The 15736-nt window shown below is 38.4% G+C and overlaps 1 protein-coding gene across 1 annotated transcript in view; it reads left to right on the top strand.

Annotated features, from left to right (window-relative positions):
- The window catches only part of COL11A2 (collagen type XI alpha 2 chain), a 484735-nt gene that overhangs the window by 410701 nt on the left and 58298 nt on the right, over positions 1 to 15736 (top strand). The window contains exons 53-58 of the mRNA XM_044083566.1: positions 7587 to 7640; positions 8282 to 8389; positions 10449 to 10502; positions 12073 to 12126; positions 12274 to 12327; positions 14828 to 14881. Of these exons, the coding sequence (XP_043939501.1) occupies positions 7587 to 7640; positions 8282 to 8389; positions 10449 to 10502; positions 12073 to 12126; positions 12274 to 12327; positions 14828 to 14881 (378 nt within the window). The remainder of the gene's footprint in view (positions 1 to 7586; positions 7641 to 8281; positions 8390 to 10448; positions 10503 to 12072; positions 12127 to 12273; positions 12328 to 14827; positions 14882 to 15736) is intronic.

The following is a 15736-nucleotide window of genomic DNA, read 5'->3' as shown; positions in this document are numbered from 1 at the left end:
CTTATGGTCGGATCGGACCAACGAGGAGTTGACTTCAGGTGTGGAACACCAGTCACTCTTGCAGAGCTAGTCACTAGTACATCATCAAAGGGCAGAATCCAGAAACAATGCAGAAGAACACCACAGCACCATTATATAAAGATATTATTTAAGAAAAGTAAGTAATTTTTTTCTTAAGTAATGTCATTGTATAATAGTAATAACTGACTCCTGGGTGTGATATATTGAAGATTTACCCATGGTTGCCTTTGTTTAATCACTTGGGCTTTGCCCTCATGATTAAACCACACCAAGCTTGGGTAAATCTTCAATATACTACACCCAGTCATCGGTTATTGCTGTATTACACCAGGGTTGCTAAGGTATGGTTACATGCTAAAAACAGGTAGTATGTATAGTCTGAGTGAGATGACATGGACTCAGGTTCAGGCACAGAGTACAGAAGGAAGAGCAGAACAGAAGGAGATGGGATGGACGGCAGCCAGAAGGTGAAAGATTCAGTACTAACAGAACTGATGTTAGTTTTACAACCAGAGTAACATTTTGACATACCTTGAAGAAAGTGCTGGACTATAGATCAATCAAGGGATTTACAGGAGCTTGGGAATGGTTGAAGAAGGAGGAGTGAATGGGAGAGCATGCTCCACCAGTCAGACTCTGTAACCTGTCATTCTTACCTTATCATAAGCATGGCTCGGATAGTAGTTTTAGTGTTATTCATCTGCTGCCATTGAATAACAGAAGGCTGTGACTTTAGTCAGCATTTTCCTTAACTGGTAGAGATGAATTTTGTAATTAGAGTAGATGATGTTTAGCTAAAGAGAATGCACAGTAATGCTGATAGTACATATTTTTTGTGCACAAGTCTCTGTTGCATTACCTCCTCTACCCATGATGCAGTTAGAATGGATTTAGTCTGTTTTTCTTATTTGAGTTTCAGGCACATCAGTCTGTCTAATCCATGCTGTGAAAACACACATTCTTGCTTTAACTTACTCATCACCTGTTGACAGTGTCCATAGATTAATTAGAAATAAAGATTTAGATCTTTAAGACTGCAGTTCATTCATACATCAGGTAAGCTGTTTGGCATTGGGTGCTAAGGCTAGAAGCTTCATATCCTGTAATTCTGGGTTTGAGTTCCCCAGTCTCCACTTTCTAACTGTAAAGATCAGAGCAAGTAACATGACTAGAAAGTGCTCCTAGGTTGCAGTTGTACCTAATTGGTACCCTCACTTAACAAATGAAATAAAATATAAAAGATTAAAAATATATGCCTCCACCTTGCCTAGGAAAGCATATCAGTAACATTTAAGCATGCATCTTTACTCCTAGTTCATGCCACTTCCTGGCCTCCTCAGATAACAAAAATATAATTGTGTGCCACCAAACTGGTCACAAGTGCAAACGGCAGTCACTGAAGGTAGGGGCAATGCATATCATGCCTTACCCACTTCCGTGGATGCTAATTTTTAATTGTTTTCTGCATCAAGGAGTGAGATATCCATATGTGCTCAGCTCTTCAGTCTGACAGGTGGTACTAAGGACTGTTGCATGGATGGGGCCAGAAGCATGCAGCGGTGCAGAGGTAGTCCCTATGTACACTGACATGCTTCTTACAGCAGTTCCATAGGCACAGATGTCAGATGTGGGGCCTTCAGTCTCCTCAGCATTCCAGACAGCAAAAGAGCATCACATTACCAGCAAGAATTCCGGCACTATAGCAGAGGATCAGCCCTTATATTCTACTATATCTTCCTTACATTTCTACCAAAAGGATAATCACCTAGGATACAAGTAGATCTGTGTAGGTTCCTTTATAAATATGTCAACTAAAATTCCTCAGGTGAAAGAAGAATGTGGCTGTTCCCCTGCAGCAGCTTCACCCCTAGTTGAGATTTAAGTTCTGACCTAATGTACTAGTGGAAACTGCCAGAAATGCCACACACCACCAGCTTTGATAGATGTAGGGCATGAATGAAAAGCATGCACACATATAGCCTGTGTTTTACATATTGTATGGTAATGTGAGTGATTAGGTTGCCTGTATAAAATACCGCCTTTGCCATTAATATTGTGTCGTAGATGGGCCACCATAATCAGTTTCTTCCACTCCCTACGTGTAAACACGTGGCCAAGATTCAGACAAGAGCTTTCCCCTGCCCTGTGGGGAGGGGACATCACCCCACTTGGTTATATGGAACCTCCACGGACAGGAGAGGGGAGAAGAATGGCATTTGGAGAGGTCAACTTGTTAATGGCCTGTGATCAGGTGGGAAACAAAAAATACAAAGTAACATACTTTACAAGAACAAATTCTTGAAGAAAATATGCAAGTTGTGGGTGTCTGCAAGAATCAGTTAAGTTATATGGGAGGGCTTTTAGTAAATCACATGAGAGTGACTAAACAACAGGAAGTGAGCCTACACTGGAGATGCAGAGGGATAAAGCCCTGACTACAATGCTAGGAACCTGGATTCAGCTAGTGGTTCAGACACTTAATATCACAGGCAGGGGGGTGGGGATTGGATGGATGATGGTTCCTGCCCAGCTCGTTCTGCTGCCCAAATTACACATCATGATATGGAGAGTCAGTAGATGTAGGTATGGCTGCCCAAGTAGTGATGTTAGCCCTTTTTGGCATATATGGGGCTGCATTAATTTATATACAGATGGGTAAAGGCAGTTCTTGCAGTGATTTAAGTGCTGACCACCATCAGGGGCTAGGTTAGGCCGTAAAAATGAAAAATGCCCTCATTGTTGAGTGCTGGCACGCTCATAGCTAAATGGATGATGCATCCTCAGACAGCATTTTGTCTAATCAAAATGAGTCTTGATGGTTAGCAGGCGTGGGGCTGAGATTATGCAAAAAATAAAAAATAGGAAATGGTTAGTAGGGACCTTGAAGAATACAGAGCAGGGAGAAGCTTAGCAAGTGGAAAGTGAGAGGCAGGAGACTGTACTACCATTCCCAAGTCCTAGGTATGTCCTACTTTGAGTTCTATATCCAGTTTATTCATTGGAACCTGAGGAAGGAGACATCAATAAAATAATGGCTATTCAAAGCAGGGTATGAAAATGCTGTAAATGCTGCATAATTAACTAAAATAAAGAACAGAGGCTACATCGTTGTGCACTAATCTATGATGAAGTAAAATTAATGGCTATATCTCAGTCACTGAAATACATAAACGACATGAATAGTTTTTTAGAAAAGGAGTACAGTTAGCAAAATGGCTTAATCCCAAAGATCTAGCCAAAAAAACAAAGCCAGCACCCGACTCCTGTGGCATATTCACGTGACAAATAGTCAGCAATATCTCAGTACACCAGCAAGGTTGTACCGGTTTCGGCAAAAGCCTTCTTCAGCAACCAAACTTGATAAGACCAAAAAGATATACAGCTGACATTATGTCTCCCTTTTATAATGTAGTCTTGAGGCGCCCTCCAGTGCACATACAAATAATTGCCATATAAATATAATGATATTCATACTGCAAACATGATTACCTAAACACAACAAAAACTATATGTGAATGCAAATGCATAATTAGAAATAGAGATGTTTCAAAATTGATCATTCAAACCAGGGGAAAAAGAGCCCCTAACTTAATAATCCACATTTTTTGTTTATTGGTCAATATTTTATGTAATATATGGGCTTCTTTATTCCTGAACCTGATATGGTCTATGACCATAAAACTAAAAAATCCCATTGAATGCTTGGAAATATGTTTAAATAAAGAACTTGAACCTTTCTTGTTTTTGATATCACTCAAATGTTCCCCAATCCTTATTTTAAATGGACGAGACATTTGTCCCACATAGAATGCCCGACAATTGCACTGGGCTAAATATATAACCCAAGAAGTATTGCAGTTGGCAAAAAATGGGACATTATATACATGTGGACAGTTATGTGATGTAAAACTCTGGGACTTCAACACTTTAGAACAATAAATGCAATGACCACATGAATAACAACCAAATGTTGATTGGCCAGTCAAAGTGGTTTGTATATTTGTACGTGAACCCTTGTCATAAACTTTTTTATAATGACTAAATAAGGATCCCAAAGACCACCCCTTTCGAAATGAATAAAGACATCTATCCTCAATATAGTTATTCAGAACATCATCTGATCTTAATAGATGCCAGGGTCTTTGAATGATATTCATGAAACTCTTAGTATTTCTCCCATAAGTTGTAACTAGTCTGAGTGTCTGTGATTTTTCCATATCTCGAACCCGATATGACAATAACTCAGATCTGTCCTGTTGATTAGCAAACTGGCTGGCCCTGGTGATGTCACCCACTTGATACCCCCTGCTCTTGAACCTAGATATTAAATCACTTCTATGGAGATCGTATGTGGAAGAACTAGAACAAATCCTTTTAATACGAAGAAACTGTGACTTTGGGATATTCTTGATGACATGTTGGGGGCGGAAGCATGTAGCCTGTAGTAGGGTATTGAACTGTGGGAATTTCCTGAATACTTCACTCTCCAGAGTGTCCAAATCCATTCTTCTAACTGACACATCCAAGAAAGTTATATCTGATCTAGAATAGGTCAACTTAAACTCAATACCCCACGTTACAATTCAAATATTCCAAAAATTCCATAAGGAATTCTTCATCCGCTCTCCACACCAACCAACAGTCATCAAGATATCTTCTCCTTATGTCCATTTCATTAATATAAATATTATGACTAGTGTCATATATCAACTGTTCTTCCACATACGCCATAAATAGGTCCGCATAAATGGGGGCAAAAGATGCCCCCATAGCAGTACCCTGAAGTTGCCAAAAGCATCTGCCTTTAAAATAAAAGATATTATGGGTCAAGACCATTTCTGCCATGCAAATAAGTGTATTAAAGCCAGGTTTGTACATATTGGCTCGATCCAGACAATATTGCAAGGCCATTAATCCTGCCCAATGGGGGATATTAGTGTACAAGGAGGTGACATCTAAAGTGCATAGGAGCCAGTCGGATTCCAATTGCATATCGGAAATAATAGAGAGAAACTGGGTCGTGTCCTGTATTCTAGACCGTATAAAAACCAAAAGTGGTTTTAAATATAAAGTAAGAAATTCAGACAAAGGCTCAGTTAAAGAGCCTCTGCCTGAAACAATCGGTCTACCGGGCGGTCTATTGGAATCCTTATGAATCTTCGGCAAGAAATAAATATAATGCTTTTTAAGATGATCTACCTTAAGATAAAAACAAACTTCCTTTGTAATAATGCCTTCATCCTCTGCCAGATTAAGGAAATGATCAATATTTTGTTTAAATTTCATAGTTGGATCAACAACCATTTCCTGGTAGTGAGATCTATTATAAAGTTGATGCTCACCTTCAGCTTCATAATCCTCCAAATCCTGAACCACCACAGCTCAACCCTTGTCCGCAGAAACAATAACAATGTCCTTATTGTTAATAAGATTCTCTAAACATAATCTATGCTGCTTGTCCAAATTATCCTTCACCATGTCCTGTTTGCTCAAATGCAGATGTAAATCACTAAGAACTGCATTCTGAAAAATTTGTACAATGGGTAGCATGGGTGGTTTGAATGTGGGGGACCTGAAGCGAAAATTTCTCAGTTCAGAAGAACACTTCTCACTCCCCTTAGGGCTGTGAAAAAAAGATTTTAAATTCAGACTGCGACAAAAACTCACAACATCTTGTGCAAAGTTATACTCCTGGACAAAGAAACCGGGCACAAAGCTTAATCCTTTATTTAACACCTCCATTTGTTGTTCATCCAATCTGACAGATGAAATATTGTGCACATTATTCACTTTAGTAGCTAAAATTTGGTCATGTTTTGAAAATTTTTCCCAAGACCTGAGGAAGGAAACATCAATAAAATAATGGCTGTTCAAAGCAGGGTATGAAAATGTTGTAAATACTGCATAATTAACTAAAATAAAGAACAGAGGCTACATCACTGTGCACTAATCTATGATGAAGTAAAATTAATGGCTATGTCTCAGTCACTGAAATACATAAAAGACATGAATAGATTTTAGAAAAGGAGTACAGTTAGCAAAATGGCTTAATCCCAAAGATCTTAAGATAAATATGTGAGGTAATACACATAATGCCAATGTAAGGACATGTTTAATGCTGAGTGGATGTTAAATTTATGAATAAATCTGTAGTGAAGTTGCTGGTGTCCCAGGCAAGAAAATAAGTCAGAACTTATTCTTAAAAATAAGGACAGTGGAACATAGTGTTGTGAAAAACAAGGTGTGATGGGATAGAGCAAGCAGCCAGACAGACTGAACTGACTTGGTTGCCTTCAGCTATTTGTAGAATCTACATCTAACCAAAGAGCTCTCCTTGAAGACTGGATACATTGATGAGGACTAGGATATATGAAACTGATGTATTTTTCATATATTCTGTTTAATTATGTATCAGACAGTCAGAGATGAGGTGATCCAAACACCATTTTGAGCCTGTTTCCAGCACTAAGCAGTAAAGACATAGACAAGAAATATGTCAATCTGGTATTTTTTTCTTTGACCCCTCATGCATAAGAGATTTCAGAATGGAGTTGACAGAGACCTCCTCCTTGTGTTTATTTGCCACACTTGTAGTGAAGACAGAACCTGGTAGGAGCAGACTAGTGTTTGGAATATGTAATGTGAAGCAGTGAATTAAAGAATGACCACGGTACAGAGAAACATCTTCATAAGCTTCATGTTTGGAATACGTAATGTGAGGCAGTGAATTAAAGAATGACCACAGTACAGAGAAACAGTCATATGCTTCATGTGTGGAATAAGTAATGTGAAGCAGTGAATTAAAGAATGACCACAGAACAGAGAAACAGTCATCATAAGCTTCGTGTTTGGAATATGTAATGTGAAGCAGTGAATTAAAGAATGACCACAGTACAGAGAAACATTCATCATAAGCTTCACATGGCACAGTACTTGAAGAAATACTGATGGTGTCTGAGTATATAGACTATGAGAAATAAGGGATACAGCACTGGTCTACAGAAGTCCTAACAGGAAGAATAGAGAAAACAGTCTAGAGAGGAAACAACATTACTGGAATGAAAGGTGACTCATTTTAAATTGAGACACAGGGAAGTGTCTGTGTGGGAATGGTGTAAACCTATGCAATGTACTTCATCTGTGAGTGGCGAAATATATTTCTGTAGTGTAGTCATGAATGGCAGCTCCAATGGATGATGAGGTACAGTACAGCTGCCTGGCAGGGATGTGGATACATGGGTCAAACTGGACAAGACAGCCTGAGCTTGTTGACTTAGCCATATGTTCCTGTATATCCCCATAGTATATAGGCACTAAGGAGGCAGAGAGGTGATATGAGTAAATGAAATGGAGACAAGACGTACAGCGCAATCAGAATAGACAACTAGTATATGTCTTACTTAAAAGGGGAATAAGTCAAAATCCAAATAGGGCTGCACTGTATACGCTAACACAAAACTGTTAGTGAGCACATGGGGCAGTCAAATTATTTTCTTTGAATAGTTTTTGCTGTTTAATTTTAAACATGAATCCTGATTTTTGTTTTATCTTTTTTTTCCCCACAGGGAGAACCTGGTGAATCAGGCACCCCTGGAATACAAGGAGAACCCGGTGGTAAGGTATGTAGGCGCAACATTTATAAATACCAACACCAGATATTTATATCAGGCATAGCTGTATGTAATATAGCTGCAGAGTTAAGTGTATATCAACTGTTACTGTTGTTTAGATGATTTAAAAAAATGTACTAAAGTAAATGCAAAAAGTATGCCATTTGTATTTTCAGAAGAAACAGATGCCCCAGAACTCCCATACAAAATGTGTTATTTCTGTATGTGTACTGTTTTACTGCAAGAGCAACTGAAAATTTCTTGCAGTTGTATTTGTCTGTATGTGAAATTTGTGTTACGTTCCACATGTTAACAAGGACTGAGTACTGCACGTGTTGTTCTACTTGTTTATAATTTACTTACTACGTTACCGATCTAAGACTTGTTTATTACTGTATGCTTTTAATGTGCACACTTAAGTCTATGACCTATTTGTACATTACAAGAATATTTCAGGATTGTACATCCTTTTGCATGTTTATTAATGTGGAACTTTTCTTCATTGGTCACCCCTCTAAAAGATCCATTTGCCCAGTGAGAGCTTGTTTGGCTGAATGAAGTAAAATAAATAATTACAATGCAGTCTGATACTGATTACAGAGAAGTGTGGCCTGTGAATAAGTGCTAGTTTAATTTCTTTTTCTTTTTAGGGTCCAAAAGGTGAGAGAGGAGAGAAAGGTGAGGCTGGACAACCTGGTACTCCTGGACCAGCAGGTCCCAAAGGTCCCACCGGTGATGATGGCCCTAAGGGTAACCCTGTAAGTGAGCTACTGTTCATCACATGTAAGCTGTCCATTGGTGTCACCTACACGTATACTATGAGCTAGGATAAGTAGATGGTCCTGGGGTGTTATTAAAGATCAAGAGCTTTGGCCCACCCACAGCACTTCTATTGTTTTTATGTTGTTTTACGTAGCTGACCCTGTCCTTGCTCAACACCAGGATAAACAACAGACATAAATGTGAACAAATACCTATTCAGGCCATTCATCTTCTTACTGTGCCTTCTTCCTTACTTCTATCAATTTCTCTCCCCTGGCTTTCTCTGTAAATATATATAAGCCTGGTTTTCTCTCACTTCATATTGGAATTCTTGTTTGTATTACACTAAATTAACTTTTAATTTCTCTATAAACTGACTAAAATTTCTGTATTAAATCATTGTCATATAACTTGCATCTGTTCCTAACCAATGTTTTCATATTATGTCTAATTTGGTATAATTATTTAAACTATATTTGCTTTTGTATTATTTTTAAAGACTGTAAAATTATTCTTCTTAAAATATTTTGTAGTACTTTGGAACTTTCTCCCCAGGCCTCCCCTGAAAATGGGCTCTTACCCATTCTGTCTTTCCCAGTAATCAAATCCATCCATCTATCCTCAACCCCTTTTTCACATTTTGCACATGGGGTCAGGGTGTTACTTCAACAGTAACAATCATCTTGAGCTATGTTTTACACCACCAGGTGGCTAGCCCTGCCTCAGCAATTCATCCATACCACTCACTCACACGTATGGCCAATTAAGAGTGTCCAGTCTACCTACTTCATGTCTTTAGAATGTGGGAGGAAACCAGAGCACCCAGAGGAAACCCACGTGACCAAAGGGAGGACATGCAGACTCTGTACAGAGGAGACATCTAGATTGTTCTTGAAATAAATTAACTAATTTGCTTAGTGTCCCATGGTATGTGGGTAGGGGCTGTGTAAACTTAAGGTTCTATATAAATTATTTTTTATCCTGTGGACAGTGCTGTCTCGTGTAAGAGATATTATCGCTAAGGATTTAAAATAACACAAACTGCAGTTAAAGTATTGATATTGACAGCTAAAAAGGATAATATGTCTGTCATCTTTTCAAGTAACTATTTCCATGAAAATAAGACAGAAAGAGATGTAAATTATTAAAATAAAGTGTCTTAAGATTTACATTTATAGTGATGTAATTTATAAGTGACCACCTTTCAGATTTATTATTTATTATGGCCAGAGATCATCTGCTTTATAGTGTCCTACCATCTGTCTTCCCCCAGCCTATTTCCTGTGACTTACTCAGTGGGTTATATCCTGACTGAGCCTAGACACAAAGGCCGCTTTTTAGTTTATGGTCCAAGAGCATCTTTTTTGTTACATGTACGACATCTGGCAGTAGGATGTGTCCTGTTTCCCCTCCCAGTAATTCTTCATGGACAATGATTCATTTGGAAAAATAGATTAATTTAGGTAGCGCACAACCCCTGGACTTCTTGATTTTATCTCATCAAACATAGACCAGCTTTTAAACTCTCAGACTCCACCAGAAGTCAGCTATGTGGCATGCAGCCCAGCTACCCACTTAAAGTCCAAATTCAGTCTCCTGTATTTTCCTGTACTCCCTTTGATTCTTTCGGTGCCTTCCATTTTTAATTCCAAGGTGCACGCATCATCTTTTTCACTTTTATATGTAACAGTAATGGAACAGTAACAAAAGTCAAATGCTTTCGTTAGACTCTAATAGTGGGATTAATAATTTGTGCACTATCAGCATGTTTTTCACAAATATTTATTGTGAATTGTTCATGTGATCCTGCTTTCACTGGAGTTATGGTGAAAAACATGTAAGCAATGACATTTATTAGTTATGTAAATATTTCGGCATGTAATATTTCTATATGTTGCATGTTGTTTGACTTTGCGTTTATTCTTGGTTACCTTATGTAATTGTGTAACCACTTTTTGGCCCACTTGCCTGGATAACAAAATCAAACAATGAATTGATTAATTATCATCTAATATGATGATAATGTGACTTACTGCTTTTTCTGATCCTGTTTAGGGACCTGTGGGATTCCCTGGAGATCCTGGTCCTCCTGGCGAAGCTGGACCTGCTGTAAGTACTTCATATTTTCTTTACACATCTTGTGAGACAATGACTGTGGACTGAGTAAAACAATGCTGACTTGTGCCAGAGAGGTTTGTATGAAGCAGAAAACAGGTGTTAGGTTGCTCTTACATCAGTGGGTCCCTCTAGTTGTGCCTTGAAACACTGAACATTATAAAGGTCAGAGAGCTGATGTGCTCTCCCTGCACATGGGAATTGCTCTTTTAATTGTATAATTAGAGGAGATGTTGATAGAATTTTAGTCCAACAGGTTAATCCACAACATCGCCATGAATATGTGTATTTGTTATTGGGATGTAAACCTTAACTGTTTTTAAATGAACTTAGGCATCTCGGCCTTTCTGTGCAGGATGCATTTTTCCTTTTGTTATCTTAAATGCACAATGTAAGCAATAAGGTTTAACAAGTTGTGTATCAGGTCATTTTAGTGTGTGGCTAGAGGGGTGTAATGAACCATGAAGCCTAAAAACCAAATTGAGTCCATTCCATCTGGTTAGTGAACTGTGTAGGACTTACCCATAGAACACCCTAAAGTTTGATGAAGTGTACAGAGCTGATCTAGTATTAAATGTTCACCTCTACATTTAGACCGTTTTACTGCATGTCAAGCAGCCAATGAGCTTGATGAAAAAATGTTTCCTGTTTATTTTTTTTTGTTCCCACTGCAGCTGTCTGTCATCAGCCATTTCCCAGAGTCCGTCCATGATCATCTGTTGCACCTTCCTTGCACTTCTCTGATTTACACCTTTAGACTGGGGCCCCAAGCAGGGAAATCCATGATGTAAAGAGTCAGGGGAAGTATGCACAGAGATTGGAGCATCCAAGCATAGTGCCAACTTGACAGCTCTGGAGAACTTTTTTGGTGTGCCCTATGCACTGTACTCCTCCAAGACTAATGTCATTGGTCCCCATCAGTTACTGGTCCACTTAGAGGTAGATCTTGACTGTAAATCCCATTTGTCTACCTGGAACATGTGAGCTGGCAAAAATGCCACTCTGCCCTATCCTGCCATTTCCTCAGGAATCAATCTTGCTAATGAAACCCAAGTCACATGGGTTGCAATCAAGACTTCATCTCTGTACAACACAGAGCTAGCTACTTCCTACTTCATAAGTATATATTATAAGTACATTTATATGTAGAATAAATGTGCTGTGTGTGTGTGTGTGTGTGTGTGTGTGTATGTGCGTGCGTGAGTGTGTGCGTGCATGCGCGTGTGTGTGTGTGCACGTGTGTGTGTGTGTTTGTGTGTGCGCATGCGTGTGTGTGCGTGTGTGTGCGTGTGTGTGCGTGTGTGTGTGTGTGTGTGTGTGTGTGTGTGTGTGTGTGTGTGTGTGTGTGTGTGTGTGCGTGTGTGTGTGTGTGTGTGTGTGTGTCTGTGTAGGGGGTATGTCTCTGTCTATGTGTGTATGGTACATCTCTCCGTGTCTGTGTGTGGTGTGTGTCTCTGTGTGTGTTTCTCTGCAGTCACTATGCATCTTTGTTCAAGAACATGTTACAGTGCTTTTTACAGTACATCAAACTGCAGGCCCTGTTTAACAAGATTTATATTTGTAGGGTCAAGATGGAGCCAAAGGTGAACGAGGAGAAGATGGAGAATCTGGTCAGATTGTAAGTATATTACCTTATCTCCACCCAGTACATCTTAAGACATTTTTTGTTTTTGTGTGTTGGCTTTATTTCAGTCTCAGAACGATGCTGTTTTACAGTTGCCATCTGTAACATAACCATATTCTTTTGATTTTTTTTTTCCTGTAGGGGTCTCCTGGTCCTACTGGTGAAAATGGTCCACCTGGTCCTCCAGGCAAGAGAGTAAGTCTATGTCTGTCATGAGGACATTCGAGAAGACTGAGTATAATCAGTGATTGTGTGTGTGCGGAGGAGGGGGGCAGGTTAGAGGACTAATTAACACATTCCACATTTATACACTGACAGTGATAGAGCATTAGCACTGAAATGGCTATACATGAATCATGTACATTAGGCTGTTAGGAGGTAGGAAACACAGATGGATTTCCCACAATATTCAAGTTTACTGAAGAACAGTAAACAGTTACCATGGCAACTTATGGAGAATTTGTCAGATCTTACCGACACAGCATGCTAATCCTAACTCTAACCTTGCCCGTGCCCCTAATCTTAAACCCGCACCTTCATTTTAACCCTGACACTATCACTACACAAGACATTCAGACGTGCACCACAAGCACAAAACTAAATCTATTACCTTTCCTGGCCCTAACTCTAACCCTAATACAAACACTTACCTTCCGCTTATGCATATACCATAAATAAAATCACACATGCACAACACTAAACCTATCCCCTAGCCTAACCCTTACTCCAACCCTAACCCACCAACATTTACACATTCACTCACACACACTAATGCCACAACTTTTGAAAATCTGTAACTTTCAACATTAAAATCGCAAACAAAACATTTGCCTTCACCAAATGAACTTCCTCTTCCCAGCATTACGCAGACACATGCACTCGTTCAAATATCTACTCACCCAAACCTGTACATGGCCTAAATCCCCACACACTGAACATGCTTGACAAAATAATACATCAACAGACTAACAGTAATCCATATAAATGTATACATACATACATACATACATACATGTGTAATATGTGTGTGCAATTGAGTTGTGTGTGTGTGTGTGTGTGTGTGTGTGTGTGTGTGTGTGTGTGTGTGTGTGTGTGTATAGATATATATATATATATATATATAAAATGTACGTATCTATATATAAACCAAGTAATTTTACAAGGATTTCCAATGTATCCATGCCTGTTTAACTACTATGATCGAATATAGTTTGTGAATGTTAATATTAACGATGAAGATTGACTATAATGATTCAGTTTACTAAAACTGTATTAAACTATGACTGCTAGTTTTTAACTTGTATTGTTTCCCTTCACCTATATTAACCTGTGGAAGATGACACTATAGTTTTCACTAGCAAACAAAATTTTAAAATGTGATCAAACATACTTGACATTTAACAAAAAAGTAGCAATTTGCATGCATTTCTATTACTACAGGATCAGTGCAGACATTAATCCTTTCTTTTAAAAAGAATATGTAAAATGAACTGTCAAAACTCGGAAGTTATTATAAGTTGTTACCTGCCATTAAACTTCACCAAACTCATTTAGACAAAAGTTATACAAACAGAAAATGCTTAACATTTTCATGCGTAACCAGAAGCTGTGCAATTTAAACAGGTATACATTTAAGTTCACAAACATAGTGTCATATAAATGTGTAACTAAGTCTGTGGTCATACTATCTGAGAGTAAAGCTAAGGGAGGGTGCATCCAAAATAGTTCTTTTATTTCTTGATATTAAATAGTAGTGTATACAGTCATCAGTTTTTTACTTCAGGTTGATAGTACTAATAATTGATTCATATATACAGAACTCATATAAGTGTTATGTGAAGTCTTACAGAAACATAATATATAATATGTTGTGTTTTTATGTATACATGGCATGTATAAAAGATCTGCATACCCAAAATTAAAGCCGTTACAATTTATTAGTAAAGCGATATATACTGCAAATCTTAAATATGGTATAAAAATGTTGGGAAACTCCAGCTGTAAGGGTCACAGATGAGTAGACAGAGTTTGCAAATAAAAAAGGGTCAAAGTATCATTCATAACAACTAACAAATTAAGTTATAGTCGAACAAAATTAATTAGTGGTACAAATAGTGGAATAAGAAACTTTTATTATTCCATGGTAACTACATAAAATATGCATGACAGTCGAAAACGATATGATACCAAAGAAAACAAGCTGCTTTTCCTTGGATGCCACTGTATAGTGTCATCCAGCCAATAGAAAGTAAGCAGCTGCCATATTAGACTGCAGATCTTCCATATCCCTTAAGTTACCAGTCTGTATGGTAAAGGATAATCCTATATTTAGCAAAATGTATCCTATCTTCCAAACTGATCACAGTGGGATTTTTGAGATTCAGAGTGCCAGGGCTGTTTAAAACTGAAGAGGGGTGAGGATCTCAGAAAAGTCATGGCAAAAATCCTTCCAGATTTGTTAAGTTAATGACTTTTTGCTACAATTAGCCTAAACACCTTAATATGTGAAACTTGCAAACTAATTCTGAAATCCAGATGTGTGTCCATTACAAAAAACGAGAATTTATTTAAAAATCACAAATGCATTGATTGGACAAAGAAAGCAATATGGCAGTTGTTCATTACTTGAAGTATAATCATGAACAGCTTTCTGAAGAGTTCTTCTCTTAACTTTGTCTGTTTTGTTTTCTATCAGGGACCTGCTGGTGCTGCCGGTCCTGAAGGTCGTCAGGGAGAGAAGGGCTCTAAGGTAAGATGGTACTTCATTTAGTCTATTTCCATAGGCAATGGTATCTGAGTACTTCTGGGTACAGAAAAGTTGTTGTGAACTGCAATGATTCTTAAGTACTGATTTTAAGTCAAGGTGGTTGTTGCTAGCACTCTGACATTTAGGAGCCATTGTAGAAGCAGTGGCAGATGAATAGGTAAAGACCTGATTCTGCATATATTTACTTAAATATCCCTGCTGTTAGAATGTTTATCTGCTACTCACACCTTTTCCTACTTGGTAGACCAGATACATGAGGATGACTTTCTCCATCAGTAATCTTAATACGTGTGGTTTGTTTATGAGCTTAGCAGATGAACACAGCTGTATCAGTCACATAATGGCAGCAGAGGCAAGCTCTGTTGGTGAAGAGGGATAAAGCCCCAACTATGGCCAGACAGCCCAGTTGACCATAGAGCTCTTGCCTCCTGAAAGAAGGAATGGCTTATTTGAGTGAGCAGTGAAGGAAGGCTTGATGGTCATCGGAGTGGGCTAAAACAGAAAACAAGTCTAATGGCAGCAGAAGGAAAGCCTGTGTTTCATTGAATGTATTAACCTACATATAAGCTTGGCCATCTCTATTAACTGGTGTACAGATTTCTGTTACTTGGGTTTTCCTCAATCTGTTTTAAAGCATATAGCTGTTATACATGAAACATTCAGATATTTTTGACTTGGATTATACAGGAACAGCATTTTACAGAGCTATTCTTCAGTATGGTTGAAGTATTTTTCTCAAGCACAGCTTGTTGTCCGATTTTAGGATGGGGCAATGGATAATGCACAAGTCACACCACAGACTAGGGATGACGCATTTTTGCTGTAATGGGAATACAT

Source organism: Protopterus annectens, chromosome 9.part0, assembly GCF_019279795.1.
Source record: "Protopterus annectens isolate FY-2018-M chromosome 9.part0, PAN1.0, whole genome shotgun sequence".
NCBI classification, from domain to species: domain Eukaryota; kingdom Metazoa; phylum Chordata; order Ceratodontiformes; family Protopteridae; genus Protopterus; species Protopterus annectens.
The sequence above is the reverse complement of the archived record's forward strand: the minus strand, read 5'-3'. Positions and strand labels throughout refer to the sequence as shown.